This window comes from Ambystoma mexicanum, chromosome 8 (assembly GCF_040938575.1).
Source record: "Ambystoma mexicanum isolate Mex_15411 chromosome 8, UKY_AmexF1_1, whole genome shotgun sequence".
Taxonomy (NCBI): Eukaryota; Metazoa; Chordata; class Amphibia; order Caudata; family Ambystomatidae; genus Ambystoma; species Ambystoma mexicanum.
In genome coordinates this window covers 694568279-694585763 of record NC_090929.1, presented here as the reverse complement: position 1 = coordinate 694585763, position 17485 = coordinate 694568279, and the positions used below count along the sequence as shown (strand labels likewise).

The 17485-nt window shown below is 46.4% G+C and overlaps 1 protein-coding gene across 2 annotated transcripts in view; it reads left to right on the top strand.

Moving 5' to 3' along the window:
- Window positions 1–17485, top strand: part of ADAMTS14 (ADAM metallopeptidase with thrombospondin type 1 motif 14) — a 622677-nt gene that overhangs the window by 94674 nt on the left and 510518 nt on the right. For both annotated transcript variants that reach the window (XM_069610499.1, XM_069610498.1), the window contains exon 3: window positions 3317–3476. In XM_069610499.1, coding sequence (XP_069466600.1) covers window positions 3317–3476 — 160 coding nt within the window. The remainder of the gene's footprint in view (window positions 1–3316; window positions 3477–17485) is intronic.

Genomic DNA, 17485 nt, shown 5'->3' with positions numbered 1-17485 from the left:
AGAGCACCTGTGACAAAACTTGTCTAAGATGTGACAAGTGTGAAAATAGGTCATTGTACCTTTTTGACACTTTCTAAAACTACAATATCTATATATATAAAATGCGTAGGTATGTTTTGGTAATCATCTGATGCAATTTATCAGTATTAGCTTGCCCTATGCCGTCCAAATGCTAAAGTGCACCTCTGTGTGCCCTTCCACTTCAACAACAGCTATCAGTTTAACAAAGCAATTTATCAATGTTAGGTTGTCCTCTGCTGTCCAAATGGCAAAGTGCACCTCTGTGTGCCCTTCTACCTCAACAACAGCTATAATTTTAAGAAACAGAATGAGCACGGTTCTACACGGTCACCTTCAGTTTCCACTATCGCAAACATTCAGAATAATTTCAAGTTACTTCTCTTCACACAGGGCCCAGCAGTTCCAGTTTGAATGAACAATTAATTACTGGCTCTAAAGAGCGAAACGCAGTAGGACTACTGCCTCCTCAGCAGCTAAAACTGAAATAAGGTGCTGTAATTATGCTACTACGCAATCTTATGCCATCACAGGGACTCTGCAATAGAACTAGGTTGACATTTACGCGTCTACAAAGACAGATCATATAGGCCCGTGTAATCGATGGATTGAACTTAGATACTGTTCTTATACCGAACATACCTCTCATTCCATCTCATACGAATATACCGTTCAAATTCAGAAGAAGACAGTTTCCCATACGTTTAGCCTTTTCAATGCCTTTTCAATGACCATTAATAATTCACAGGGACCTACGCCCTCTTTCTGGAAGCGATCACTGGTAATTCCGATATTTAAGAAGGGGGGATTGAAGTGGCCCTATGAATTACCATCCGATATTGACCTTTAATATAGGCTAGAACGGAGTATGTTACTCCAGGAACAGCTACTATAGTATAGAGTCACCAGCTTTATATAAAGTCACTCACTTTTAATGGGCTTTTTTTCTTCACCTGCTTTGCTTTGTACCTTTTCCAGGACAGTGGCCACATTTAAACAATAAACCGAGTTATTAAAGGTGTGGGAAAATCCTGTCTATTCAAGTTGTCCATCTTTGTTGGATTATCTCTAAAGGATCTCAAAGGGATTATCTCTTAATCTTTTGGGATTCATGAAACCAAATTGCAGGCTGGTTGGACAGTGCCAGATTCCACATATAAAATTAAGTGGTTTCATGAATCCCAAAGGTTTAAGGTATAATCCTTCTGAGATCCCTTAAAGATAATCCAACAAAGATGGACAATTTGAGAAGACTGGATTTTCCCAGAGAATTGGTGGCAACAAATAAAAGCGTACTTTTAAAGAGTGAAGCTCTCATTACACAAATGGTGCTGTCATGGCGCTATTGAGTGCAACGCACTCTCAAAGAGACTAGGCAACGAGGGGAGGTCCATTCCTTTGCCAGGGGACATCATGTCTGTAATCTCACCCTCACTGTTTGTGGGCCTTATTTGCGTTGTTCATTTCCCCATGAAAATGATGTCCTCCTACACCATTGCTGGAGTCCTCATTGTCTGACATGTTAAACATGCAGCATAGGCAGTGTTGGAACCTCACAATGATATATATACCTGTTATTGGTCTTATTTTGGCATGTCTCAGCTGAAGCCATCTTCTCACCAACATGCCTGGCGTTGCCTGTTGTCCCTTGAAAAAGGGACATGGACAGGCACTTTAGACTGCACTACTCCCATGTGTTCTTCTGGAATGGGAAAGAACAATGGAGTTACATGCTATCCTGAGGAAATCTTAGTGGTTCAAGAACTAGACATAAATGATTTTTAAAAAAAAAGGTGCGCTACTAGCAGCACTAAACCTGATGTGTCCCCTTGGCATAATCACAGAAACTATGACTGAAAGAGAGAACTTAATAATTGTAATAAGTGTCCGCTCACATTCCTGTTGAGAAACCTTTTGTACATTTGCAATATAAATTTTATGAATTTTAAGGTTTTTATGATCATTTGAATTTAATAGGAAATCACCATGGGGCCTCATTATGAGTTTGGAGGTAGCCATGCCCTTAATAAGGGATTGGCTACCCCCAAACCCGGGTCTGGGTTCCCTGAATGGAGAAATACCGGGCCATTCCGACCTTGGAAGGCCCGGTATTTCCCCATTCAGGGAACCCGGACCCGGTCCATCCCCATTTCAGACCCCATAGGGCTCAATGGGAATGGGAGCATGATAACAACGGGCCCGTTAATGACGGGCCCATTGTTAGCATGCTGGGCCACTCACGGGACCCGCTAAGGACGTCTGGTAAAACCAGGCGTCCTGAGCTGGTCCCGCGAGCGGACCTCGTAATGGGGCGGTAAGGGGTTAACGGCTCCGGCACCTTTACCGGCGCCATTAAGCCCTTACCGCCCTCCTCGTAATGAGGCCCCATGAATATATTTTTAAAATGTAAAAGGTAAATGCTTGTAGCTTACAGGATTAAATTGAACATTTGAAAAATTTGAAAATTTGAACTGTCTTTCGTTGTCATATATATGTTAAATTTTGTAAAGGTTCTTTTTGAATCAACACAAATAAATGAGATATTCCACTCTTATTTAAGAGTTTAGATCAGAGGCCCAATTGTTAATGTGTCTATTTTAAATTTTTTTATATATATTTGTTCATTGGTCGAAACATTGTGTTCAACCATAGCAAATCGCATTAAATATAATCACAAATAAACCATTTACACAGCCTCAAGTATGGCGGAGCGGGAGACAATTGGTGATAATGGAATTGCTGCCAATGTTTCCTCTCCACTATATTATGAGTATGGCCCTGGAGTGGAGGATTTACCTCCAGTATCCTGCTGGAGGTGAATCCTCCAACTCTCTGCTGAAAAATCGGCAAAGTCAGCGGAATTGCCGTGGCGCAATTACCATTGCAGTGATTCTGCAAAAAAAAAAACAGAGTCCCATGGACTCATACAAAAATGCTGGTAATGATAATTCACTGGGTGGTATTCTGGTGCATTTACTGCTGGAATACTGTCCAACTGGTAATGACTCCCAATGTATAATTGGTTATTTATAACATGCTTGCTACCGAAGAGGTTTCTAAGCGCGGTCCCGGGATTCAAACCTTTGTCGCTCTGAAACCGTCTTGCTTCTAAGATGAGCGCTTTGCCACTGAGCTATACTAGCCGAGCCTGGTGTATATAGGAGTGGGATCTTTCTATCCAGAGTCAACATGCAGTTATATTGGACATGATGTACCCCATATTTGCTGTTTATGATTAATCTGTGACTGTCCTCTCCCCCCAATCCCCAATTTACGTACTTTTATTTTTTGGTTGTAGGCTGGTTTGATTCGGACAGAGAGCGGTGAATTTTTCATCGAGCCACTTGAGAGAGCGAAGAAAGAGAGGGAAGAGACCGGGAGAGCGCATCTAGTCTATAGAAGATCAGTCATGAAGAAGGAGCAAGAGGGGACACACAAGGAAGAAGGCAGCAATGAAGGTACCCAAACCAAAAAAGTAGCAACAGTGGTTTAAAGACAAAAGTATATATGCAAGCTGAATATGTCCATTTGCGTGTATGTGTTTTCTCACTATTTGAGTATTGACCTGAGTCATAAGGCTGTCATTACTCTAGGGCCTCATTACGAGGTTGGAGGTAGCCTTGCCGGTAATACCGGCAAGGCTACCTCCACACTCGCATCTGGGTCTGGCACCCGCGAATGGTAATTGCCCTTTTGCGAGTGCCGGGTCTGGTACATCCCCATACCCATTTGAGCCCCATAGGGCTCAACGGGAACAGGGAGGGTAGTAGCATACCCTCATGTTCTGCTCGCGGGTGCCGGTACGGCCACCAGGTCAGACCTGGTGGCTTCAAGGGCACCTGCGAGCAGATCTCGTAGTATGGCGGTATGATAGCAACAGTGCCCGCAGCGATACTGGCGCCGTTGTTGCCTTACCGCCATACTTGTAATGAGGCCCTATGTGCATCCTCCGTGATGATAACATAACATGTATTTATAGAGAACACACCATCACCCCAGTGGGGCATCTAATAGCAGAGGTTTATTTTTACTCTACACAACTGTATTCATTTTTATCAATCTAAGAACAATGAGGACTCGAACCTGAGACAATGTGGTCAAACAGATCCCTTTAGTTAATGCATTTGTCCCCAACGTGCAGACCCAGCTAACTGATAACTTTTATGTTTCTAAATAAGTGAGTACTTGGCTATTACCTAGCTTTCCATATCACAAAGTTCTCTTTTTTAAACATCAGTTTGTATGAATGGAGCAGGTTTTAATTAGTATAATACGGAATCATGTGTCTAAAATTTTGATTTTGCATTTTAAGACACTGAGGTCAGTGAAGTCACCGTCTTGGCAACAGAATATAGGACACATAGGGCCTCATTACAAGTCAGGCAGAATGGGTTAACAAGCTCTGCCAATGGTGGCGGGCCTGTTAACACCATTCCGCCTGATTACGAGGTCCCCTCGCAGGACCCGGTAAGGACTCCTGGTAAAACCAGGCATTGTTAATAATAATAATAATAATAATTTGGCATTTATATAGCGCTACGAACCCTCAGGTATCTGAGCGCTGCTTATTATTACCCACGGTGTGTGTTGTTCATTTATCAACCTCGGAAGGATGAAAGGCTGAGTTTGGCCTTGCCGGGATTCGAACCTTCATTAGCAAGCTCTGCACGGGTGTCAAAGCGAGCGCTCTACTCGCTGTGCCACTTGACCGGCACCCATTACCGGGTCCCGCGAGGGGAAGAGGGAGCTAACAACGGGCCGGTCGTAATCGGCCCGTTGTTAGCTCCCTCTGCCATTCCCATTGAGCCCTATGGGGGCCCAAATGGGAATGGGGAAGGTCCGGGCCCGGGTTCCCTGAGGGAGGGAGTACCGGCCCTCCGAACTCGGAATGGCCCGGTAATTCCCCATTCAGGGAACCTGGTAAAGGAGTCCGGTTTGGCGGCAGCCATGGAGCTTATAGCTCCATGGCTGCCGCCAAACTCGTAATGAGGCCCATAGACAGTACTTCCAAGACGAGAGGCAAGTTTCAGAGATGATGGAGACATCCTATAGTTGTGACAGGATGCCAACACAGCAATTCAGTACATCCCTGTATGTTCAAGAATAACATGTTGTCCGTGGTACAAGATAAAGAACAACCTCAACTGAATCTTATAACCTGCTAGCAAAAAGTACCCGTTCTCCGAACGGGTTCTGTGGACAGACATGCCAGCACTCTCATCAATTGTTGAAAATCGATGATTCTTTAGTGTCGGGAGGATAGCTCAGGGGCAACGCTTACTTTGGAAGACAGACGACGCAGAGCAACACACATTTGATCCCCGGGTCTCCGCTCCGAAACCTCTGGGTATTTAGATGCATTATAAATCACCAATTATAGTAATAATAACAGGTTGCTGTTTCAATACGCTTATCGCTTGCTGTGCTTTGTACTCTGAAGTAAACTGCATTGAGAATGCGTGTGTGTGGCTAGCTGACATACCCCAGAGCAGACATTGGGGGGAGGTGAGCGTTGGTGTGTTGCTGCACACTGGGACCTACTGTGCTCTCTCCCCACCTGTTGCCTCACTGTGGCGTGGTGCAAATGTCTCAGAAACGGTGCATTCTAGGGATGAGGGCTAGTCCTTCTATGACCTCATTGATGTTTTGCCGATTTTAAGGCAACCGTCTGATGTGTGAAGGTGCTGACATCTGGGGAGGGGGGGTGTCCAAATATCATGTAGCCAGTAATGTCTGAAGGGTCTTAACAGGTAACTATGCAGAATTTGGTACAGATTGGTGAAACATCCAACACAGAATGCTTGTGTATTGTATGAAATGGCATGAGTTATCAGTGCTTTTCCCCAGGGCATATGCCCACTCTATGAACAGTAACACCTTAATATGTTTACGTATTTGGCTCTGATTTATGATATTACTTTATCATTTTCATGAAAAGCAATTGGGTTGATAATACAGAAAATTCAGTGTTTGTCTACAAAGTCAATTTGGAATAATTTGTCTGTGAATTTAGTTAAAGAAAAGGAAATATCTTCATTTTTAGGCAATTGATTCAGTGTTGTTACAAAATGGTTGATTTTTCATGTGAAATTAGTTGTGACAGGATTTATGAATATTTTAAAGAATGGATTATTTTTTTAAAGAATCAGTTCTTAACACATATTTTTTAAAACTTGTTTTTAACCAGTCGATTAGTGATTGTAATAAATCCAATCATTCTTGCCTTTTATGCTGGGGAAACATTTTAAGTGAAGTGGAGGTTATTTGCAATCATCCAATTAGTCAATGTTGGGCCAAAATATTTATTTTGCTGTAAATAAATTCCCAGAGACCTAATTAGATGAATCATTTCAGATAATATTGCTACAAAGACTTTTTTTATTGTCTTTTTTTACAAAGTATCTTAGGAACTCAGGTAATTTCGCAAAGACGTTAACACCAAGGGCCAAAATGTTAAAAAGGCAGTGGGTATTTTATCAAAAGGTAATGTTTCCTGAAAAGGCATTTAGGGAAGGTTTGTTTTCAGTCCAATACTGCAGGTTGTCCTTATGAGGAAAGTTTTGATTATAAGGTGTGTACAATGTGTGTACAATGCTCAGGGGCCACAGCATCATAACCTGTGTTGGTATCTATTCCAATGATAAGGCTGGAATATTTTCTCACTTTTTCAAGAGCTCGACATTGGGGATTTGTAATTCTTTATGAGAATTGCCAAAAATTGAGATCCTTTCTACTACAGACGAGCATATTTTAAATAGCCTGTTCTATGATAGGGTGACCCTCAGGAGTCCACAGTTACAATATTGTCTCTGGTGACTTAACAGAGGTATAATATACTTTGTCAATATAAGAATGATAAAGAATATGCAAAAGGTAATACTTGAGGGGGTTTCCTGCCAAAATATGTGTTCAGATTGCCTAGTTAAGAAATAAGAATACTATTCCTGCATTGTAGGGTCAGACTCGGGCCATACTATCACAATGTGACCTACGGACACCCCACTCTAAACAGATAGAGGCATTCGCAAGCCACAGCCTATCAGAAACAGAACAGAAATACTTGCAAGTGGAAAAAGAGAACTTTAGCGGTGGTGTGGGCCTGCAAATACTTCCATCTCTTCCTATTTGGCAAAACCTTTACCGTTGTCACGGGCCACCAAGCTCTCCTCACCATCTGTGGCAACCCAACAGTGAGAATGCCTCCATTAATGCAAGATGGGGTTTGCGCCTACAGGACTATAAATCCTGACCCACCACAGACCAGGGAAGGACAAAAATCTGGCAGACTCCTGACAGACTCCAGCCATCAAAACCCCTGAATAGCGGAAACCTATCTTAACTACATCATTCATCAATTGAAACCATTCCCGATCGCGTGGTCAACCCTCCAACACGAGTCTGAGAACGACCCATCTCTGACCATCATAGTGTACTGCATGTCCACCGGAAAGATGAAACATGCACAGTAAACGGCAAAACACTTAGATATGGATACGCACAAGGACTTCAAATGCCTAACCCTCATCAAGGAGGAACTCACGATCATAGAGGACCATATCATAATGAAAGAATTCAAAATCATAATCCGCAGATCACTGTGTCAACGGGACATTGAACTAGCCCACAAGGGTCAGAGGGACATTGTGTCCACCAAAAGACTACTACGCCAGAAGACCCCACCTACATAAGACAAGGTAATCCGTGCACAAGATGTTGTGGTGAAACAGAAGATGAAGGAAAGTGCAGACCACAGGAGAGGAGCAAAGCACTCAAACCTCAGCATAGGCATCAAGGTGCTGGTACACCAGGTGAAGCATAGAAAAGAAGACTCTGCATTTGATCCAGAGATCCTCTTAGTCAAGGGGATAAACGACACCATGATCACAGCAGGGGATGAAGCGGGATGGACCATAATGAGGACAATTTCCCACTTCAAGAAATTTACGGGAGCAAGGTGCAGTGCAGACTCGGAGGGGGAAGCCAAAACAAGCTCGACCAGTGAGGAAGAGAACATGAGCACATGGGAGGCAGATGAACCATATCAACGAGGCAGCAAAGACTAAGGAGAAGAATGGGAAACTAAGGAGGGACTACGACAAGGCTCACCAAGGAGAACTGATCTATGATGCAAAGAAGAGAGACCTGTCAGAGTTATACCGCCAGGTTGCCTTTTGGTGTTGGTTGTGCTACACCGTCTGTGGTGTGAAAAACTATAACATAACATAACATTTTGTCTGACTGGCTAGTAGTTCCATGCCCGTGCAGGGAGTATGAGGCCCAGTTCTCTTAAAATTCATATGCAATTGCATTTCAACCTTCCTCCTCAACTCTGAAAAGAACAAGATCTCATTTGGACTTGAGCCTTGAGTAAAAGCAAACGAAAGACTAAAATTCGAAGACCATCCATCAGTTGATAAATAAAATGCCTTGGACTTCAGCAGTGACAACCAGTTTTCCAGCACTATTAACACTCATAGAAACACTCATAGAAACACACATAGAAATAATATGTAACATGCCAGACTAGCCTAGACATACAGGGTTCATGGATTATTTGTGCCGGAAAAAAACGGGATTTGTGCGCCATTCTGCCCGCAAATCCCCATTTGTTAAACAGCAATTTGCAGGCAGAATGGCGCACAAATCCCGTTTTTTCGGCGCAAATAATCCATGAATTACCCCCACAGCCTCATCAAAAGTTGGGCGGTAACCCTTAAATCCGGTGGAAACGATATTAGCGCTGCCAATACCGCTCCGCCAGATCACGACTGTAAATCCTGCCGGTGTTATTACAGCCCGCGGTAGTACAGCCGGCTGTAATAGCGCTGGCTGTAATAGCGCTGGCACCCAATCGCACTTTTACAGAGTCATCACAAGTCCGGCGTTGGTGCTACTAGCGCCAGAAAACCGGTGTTAAAATCCCCGAAAATACCCCTAGCCAAATGCTGGAGGTAAAATAACACATGAGACAGCAATAAGGGCCCAGGTGAAAACAATACACACCGGAGACCTACAAAGGACCCACCCATGCACAACACACCCACCCAACACCATTTCAACACCAGGAGCAGGGAGGAGACAACAATAAAGGCCCAGGTAAAAACAATGCACACCAGAGGCCTACAAAGGACCCACCCAGTCACAACACACCCTTCCCAACAGTATGTTGCCATTTGGAGCCGAGAGCCTTGGTGATGACTTCTACTTGCTGCTCCTGGAGCTGCAGAGGCCTACCAATCAGCCCAGGGCCCTGGGAGCACAGGGGGTGGTGGGGATGAGGAGAAGGAGGAGGAGACCAGCACCAGCAAGACGGCCAGCCATCCCCAGGGTCAGGCCAACATCCTGGGCCCTGACTGATGGGCAGCTAGTGACAGAGTACAGGCTGTATAGGGCAACCATCACCCAGTTGCTGGACACAATCAAGGCTGACATAGGCAGCCGTACAGCCATCAGCACTGCTGTGCTCACACATGTCAAGCTTGTGTCCGTTCTACAGTACCTTGGGACTGGCAGCTACCAACACACCGTTGCCATGATGCATGGCATGGCCCAGTCCACCTTCAGTGCCGTGCTGGGACAGGTGCTGGATGCACAGCTGCTCCATGTCAATGCACACATTGCATTGCCAGCCACACAAGCACAGGTCAAGCAGCTCAAGGGCCAGTTCCATGCCATTGCCCAAGTCCCATACGTCATAGCAGCCCTGGACTGCACACATGCAGCACTAGCTGCACCTTGGCAACATGAGGCAGCCTACAGGAACCGTAAGAATTAACATTCCATGAACATGCAGATGACGTCTAGCCCTGACCTAATCTTCACCCACTGCTGCACCCGCTACCGAGGATCCAGCCACGATTCCACGATCCTGCGCAACAGTACCCAGCCAGCCTACATGGAGAGGCACAGAGGCCAAAACACATGGATTTTGGGTGAGTACCAATCTAGCCTCAAATGCATGCCAAATCACATCTGTTGGGGGGGTGCATATACCGAGGAATCCCTGAATGCCAGCATGAGACGCAGGCAACACTAGCACTGCAACATTTCCATGCATGTGCCTTGCACGTGAATACTTGCACACGTTCAACACAGCAGAACACAGTCTGAATGGCACACACTTGTGAAAGCAGTCACATATGGAAGCCCAACTACCACAAAGCATCTTGTGTGTGTCGCAGTGCTGCTCCTCACCCTGACACAGAAGAGATATCCCACCCTGGCCACAAGACAGTCATGCCAATGGAGTTTTAATGTAGGCACATCCACAAATCCACTATACACGAGTAGTCGGAGTCACAACCAGACCATCCCTGAGATACTGACCCCTGATTGGCCAATCACATGCCTGGCTAAATGTACATGATTGTGCCAAGTAGCAAACGCAACACCAGCCATAGCGAATGCTATGACACATGTCCTAACAACATGTCGCATGAACATGCAGATATAAGGGTACCCTCATCCAGTAATAAGGGACAGAGTACTGTGGCATTTAGACACAGGGGTGGTGCATGCAGTAAGTAGTCCATTGATTGAATGCTGCACCTTGGATAGCACACACCACAATGAAAGTAACTATATGGAAAATAGCATACGTGTACAACATGAGTGTGACACACAAAAGCATTCACATATGAATTGATACACTGCTGCATGTAAACTTCAGCCCATGCATGTCTCAGAAGGTGATGGATGTATGCCAATATAGCACTGAGATAGCATGAACCTTCTCAACAAATACTTGATTCTGCTGCCAATGACACTGCTGACTGAGCCTTGTACACCCACTTAACCAACCCTGCCCTAATGTCTACATTCTCTCCCCTGAAGGTGATTCTGGATACCCGCAGTACACATGGCTCATGACTCCCGTGCGTCATCCACACACTCCAGCTGAGCTGGCATACAACATTGCCCATGGGTGTACATGCACCTGTGTGGAAAGGGCATTTGGACTGCGGAAGGCACACTTCTGGTGCCTAGGCCACACAGGAGGGGCATTGATGTATGCACCAGAGAAGGTTGGCAAAATCATACTTACCTGTGCCATGCTGCACAACATTTGCTGTCGCAGGCATGTCCCACTGCCCCCTGATGCTGACGGGCAGACACCTGGGGATGAGAATGATGATGAAAATGTGGCCGAAGCCAGGGCACATGCACACAGGGATGGGTGAGGGTGGGGAGGTTGGACAGACAGGCCTTGATTGACAATTATTTTTGATCCACTGGATTGATACATTTGACACATATCACTTGCAGAATAAAAAACACTTCAACTCAGTCATGAATGCCCATGCGTTGTATGCATTATGAGGGGATTATTTTTAACAAACCCCTCACCTCCTGTGAACTCCCCATCACACACTCCCCCACCTACCTGTGAACTCCCCATCACACACTACCCCCACCACCCTGTGAACTCCCCATTATGCACACTCCCACCCCCTTTTGAACTCCTCATCACACACTCCCCACACCCCCTGTGAACTCCCCATCACACACTCCCCCACCCTACTGTGAACTCACCATCACACACTCCCCCCACCCCACTGTGAACTCCCTATTACACACTCCCCCACCCCCTGTGAACTCCCCATCATGCACACCTCCACCCCCCTGTGAACTCCCCATCACACACTCCCCCACCCCCCTGTGAACTCCCCATCACACACTCCCCTCACCCCCCTGTGAACTCCCCGTCACACACTCCCCCACCCCACTGTGAAATCCCCATAACACACTCAGCCCCCTCAGAATACCCCAAAGCAGTGCTAGTGGGTCCATGTGCCCAGGGCGCGGCACAACTGTGCCATGTTGATCTAGGATGTTCGTGGGCGCTTCCCACAGCCGGCTCTCTCTGGTGAGTGGCGGGGGAGGTTGCGCAGGGAACAGCACCTGGGCGAAGCCTCCAGGGAACCCTCTGTGGGAGTTGTAGATGCAGATGGTATTGCTCCTGAGACCTGCTGCTGCTGCCAGAGCAGATTGTGTGCCTCCCGCATCTGCTCAGCATGTGCATATTGGACCTCGCACAGCTCTTGTACCCTTTGTCCAAAACCTGTCAGGGCTGCTTTACAGCCCTCCACCACTCTACATGTCCGTGCATTGTCACGTGCCATGGTCCTGGCTGCATTCCGTATGGCACAGCTGATAGGCTTGATGTGGCGGTTGTGCTGTCGAGATGGCTTCAATTCGGAGCGGTCGGGCCTCCATCACATCCAGCCGCCCCATCACAGCAGCTCCCGTGATGATGGGTCTTTCAGGTGTGCTGTGGATCAGACTGATAGCTCTGCGCAGGGTGGAAGGGGGGCTATTGGGGGACATGGTGCCACCTCTGATGGGGCTGCTGCGGTTGGAATGCCTATCCTCAGGAGTATGATATGATATGATATGATATGATAAGGCATTTGTAACGTGCCTATACACAAGTGTTTCAAGTGGTGTGTCCACATCCGGCTCAGGTGTGAGGGCACGATGCACACGTACATGTGGAGTGTGTGCATCCACTGGCGCCTGCTCTGGGCTTCCCTGGGGTGTGCCCATGTGTGCCACTGAGGCTGGATGAGTACACCATGCGGTGTGTCGTGCTGCTGTGGATGAGTGTGCCTCATCAGAATTAGACCCACTGGTGGCTCGCTCCACATCCTGAGTGTCTGTGGTGGCTTCTGGGGTTTGAGGTGCTGTCGGCCTGCGGCCTTGTGGACGCTGCACCCATGTGGGTGGGCTACGGTGGGGTGAACTTGGATGTATCCCGTGTCTTGTTTTTTCTTGTGGGTCTGTTTGCGGGGTGGTGGTGCTGGTAGAAGTGCGTTAGGACATGCGGCTGGATGGTGTTGCTTCCTCCCCATCATCATCGGCCTGTGAGGAGCGCTGCATGGCTGTGGGGTACATAGGTTGTTGTACGAGTTGAGGACAGCTTACATTTGTATCATGCATTTCATGCCTTACAGTGGGTTTGGACACAGTTTCTATCATGCTTGGCCATTGCATTTTAGTGAGTCCCCATTTTGTGATTGGTGGAACTTGGTACAGGGGAGGGACACTGCTTGGACAATGCGGTGTGACATCTTCAGATGTCTGTTTAGGATGCACAGCTCCCATATTGCAGTGCGGGGGCTTTCATACCTACCCACACATCACGTTGCTGTGCCATGGCCACGGATGTCTTTCCCCTGGGCCTTAGGTTGATACTTTGTATGTACCTGTGGTACAAGGCGGCACTAGGGTACGGTGGTACATGGGGGAAGTAATGGGTTGCTGCGGTGCCTCACACACATTACATGCACATGCATTCACTCAGGGTCTGGAGGCGTGGGCCTAATAGATTCATGTATTTTCATGAGGGGGGGAGGGTTCTCACCTGCAGCCTCCGCTCCTCCAGCTCCTTCAATAGTGCCCATGGTGATCAGGGTAGTCATCTGCTCCTCCCAGGGGGTGAGCTCCGGTGGTGGTGGTGCTGGCCCTCCTCCGGTCCCCATGCTCTCACTCCTGTGCTGGGCCAGGAGACCACGTACACGTACCCGCAAGTAATTCAGGCTCACTTGCCTCCAGATCTGTGCTTGCCTCTGGGCACTTTTCTTACGCTTCTGGGGGCCATACAGCTCTTCTGGATGGGCCAGAACGTTCTCTACAAGTATGGCTAGCTCCAGGTCTGTAAACTTTGGTTTTCTCATCCTATCCAGGGCTGACTTGCCCCATGTGCATTCCTGGGCCATTTTCCTAGCTTTACAAGTGTGGATGGCTTGCAGGGGCTGCGATTTTCGGCGGATTGTGATTTCCAAAATGGCCACTGCTTTTTTTCCCGTTCCGGCAGTGACGCATTTCCCACGCACGATTAGCGTGTGCTAATAGCGCCGCAGTTCGGCGGTAGCACAATGCGCGCTGGATTTCCAGGTTCCTGGACACTTTTCCACCCTGTGTTATTTGCGTTAACGCCATGTCCCTGTGCGTGTGCACGTGGATTCATGATTTGGCACTGTTTCCACCAAACATCGCGGCGTTAGTGCAAATAGCGCCAACGGAAAATACGCCGGAATACTGCCCAACTTGTGATGAGGCAGATAGTTTGGTAGACCATCATATCTTGGAATGCTGTGGTAATAGCATTACCATTGCATTTGTACCGCTGCACCCAACCCCTGATGAGGTCCAAAGTGTTCTCACTGGAAATTATTTGGTAATGCACAAGTCATATATAAATTGTTTTAACAAAAGCCTACTTGGGGCTCACTATGACCTTACCGGTATCCTGGCGGTAGATCTGCCAGGATACTGGCAAATACTGCAGTATTAACGCCGGATTACAAGTGCTGGCAATGGTTGTAAATACCCATTCCATGGCATCCCACTGGACTCCAATGGGGATTTTGCCGGTATTACTTTGCTGCTGAGGTGCCTGACTTACCTCCAGCTCTTAGTTGGTGCAGAAATGCGCCGGTATAAGTTAACACTTGCACATTCATTCAAAGGGCAACTCATAATGAGCCCCAATTACCTTTATTTTACATGTTTTCATGGAGCATAGTCATCGATGTTAGAATAGGATTTCTGTAATAATTTTTTCACATAGATTTTCCGTTCTTTATTTAATGTCTGCTAGACGTTTTCACAGACTGACAATAGGGATCAAATGTGATTGCTATACAATACGTGACTGTTTTTTTTTCTAATAATAATGGAAGCATGACACCTTAATTCGATGCTTGATGGCCCATCTATACACTGGCTTAGGTTTTTGAGAAAATAATTTATATTTGATTTGCGCACTACCAAATAATTTACAGTGGGAACACATTGTATGTTAATGTTAAAGAAGATTGCTCGGGCAAGAATTGTTCGATGTTTCTGTGGTTCTCTATGGATTGGATTAAACCCAAGAGCACAAGCTAACGCAAGGTGACAAGCAGGGGAGTTGTTAGGTCTGGAAAAGACCCGGGGCTAAGCTGATGTTGGAACTGTTGGGACTGGGGGCTAGCTAGTCTTTCGGCTGTAGCTCCTGAAATTCTATCCGGGGCTACAACCAAAAGATCAGGGGCTATAGCCCCCTAAACCCCCCTAGCAATGCCCCTGGTGACAAGGATGGTATGCTATAGCTAGAACACCTGATACTGGACATGATGGACATCAAATGAATATTCACGATATGCGTGCGTAAAGTGCACGGCAAGACAGTTGATACTGGTTTTAGCAGATAGGGTCAACAAATGGTTCTTGGTAGAGGGCTGTAGGCCTTCAGATTTCAGTCAGAGTCTAAAAATGCCACTGGGAGTAAAGGAGGTTGCCAGACTAAGAGCCCCGAAATGATCGCATGTCACCATCGCGCGCCACCTCGGGAAAGTGTATAGAAGGAAGAAGAGGGGGTGCTTAGAGCTTTGTCAGTATGAAAGTCAGTAAAGATTAGGAGCACCGGGTGGTACATGAATAATCTTTTGGAGGGCTCAACAGACCCAAAACAGCATATTCCATCTATTAGAACCCTTTAGAGGCTGGGGATCCAATCAGATGGCTCCATACATGGGCTTTACATTTCACAGTAATAGCCCACTTTAAAAACAAGCTACTGCCTGCTCTGGTGTGCCCCGCTCACCAGGTATCATTATCGCCCCATGAATCATCCTCACTAACTCCCACCATACCCGCTTCAACTGCCTGCTGCCAATCATCTTATGTCTCACGCCATCTGTGTCCCCATTACTACAATGTCCTGACACATCACCCGCATTCGTGACACCTTGCATCCATCAATGTCTCCTGTGATTCCTTGGCCAGCAATGGACATGGAAATTGACTCCACTTGAAGCTCCCGTCACCATTTCCCCGGTGTCTTATCTTTTTTGTAGTGCCTTTTTGACACAAGAAACGCCTTGTGCCATCTACGTGAGCCATTCCATTTGCCAATAAAAGGCACGTAGCACCAGAAGCAGTACCCTAGGATGCTAATTGTGATAATCCTTGCTGTGGCAGGCAGTACCGGCCGGTAATATACCTTGCCCCTCATTTAAGGTGCTCACTTTCCCCAGCTCTCAACTCAGGCTGGTGGCCGGTAGGAGCCAGTGCGACCTGCATTGGCCGCCATTATAACCTTACCCTTGACGTTCACACTCACTTATTAGAGGGATAATGGCAAGAAGGGTTGCTAATCCCTCTTTGAGGAAAAAAATACATATTTTAAAAATCCTAATCTACTCAAGGAAAGATTATTGCCCCACTCTTTTTTTACTCACAATTGGAGCCTAAATCACCACATTCAGCGGGAACACAATAATCTACAAAACCCACATAACTTAATAGTCTATATTATCCGCAAAATATTTAGAGTTGTTGAAAACTGGACAGGGCATTGCAGAAATGCAGAGCAGTGAGGTGAAGCTCAACTGTCTCCAAAGCCCATGGATTGACTGCGTGAGTACCCCAGATAAAGATTGGGTTCAGTATAACCTTTATGGTCAGCTGAACCATTCTCTCAGCATTGGTGGGGACTAATGCCTCAGGCATTACTTCCAATCGGGGCCGGCCTGACTCCTTATTTCAGCTCAGCAAACAATAGGAAAGCAAAGATGCAGGGGATTCTAGTCCTACTTCTACTTCCTTTCAAAAGCAAATCATAACTGCCTGTACTGAGATGGCGTCGTCCCTCATGGCTTAGCACAGCTCCATTGGCAAGGGGGAGGAACCAAAATGTGCTTGAAATGGAGGACATAATTGAAAGATACAGAGCAGCATGGAATTGAATATGGTTTGCTTACCTTAGAGTACTGTATAGGATTTGAAAACAATGGAGACTTCACATTCTTTGCTCAACTTCACGCCCCTCCTCAATGTGTCCGTGGAGACATTTTAAATGTCTCGTACTAGACATATGTCTTTGTGTGCTGCAGATTTGTGAAATATTAAGACTTGTTTATTTGCATTAAATAAACAGGCAGATTCATGCATGTTGCCAGTACTTCACATCAGCAGAGCTCCAGCTCACAGTAAATAAACCACTTGGTAAAATTGACAGGGAGAAGAGGATACAAGAGGGGCATCCCCCTGTTGTGAAATCGATGGGTGCTTCGGGAATGGAAGAATATGAGTTCAATGGAGCACCATCGCTGCTACCCTACGTGGTGGTCAGAAGATAGAAACAACCAACTAAGGGTACACCTTAGAGCTAGGGTCTCCGTCAACCCCATGGAGAACTAAGCCGATCTTCACGAACGATATCTTTAAAATCATTTCCGCAACCACATAAACCCTTACATCAGCCAGCATTGACTTATCTACATGCCTTAGATTCTATTTCTCGGTCTAGAAACTGACTTGAAACACATCAGGCACAGCTGAAAATGATCAGGCCATCAAGGAGACTCTAGCCTCCCTAAATGAATTTGGTAAAGTGAACTCTGCTTGGCGTGTGATTGGAGGAAATAGAAACAAGTGTGGGAATAGTAAAGGGAGAGCATGAAAAGTAACTCACACTTTC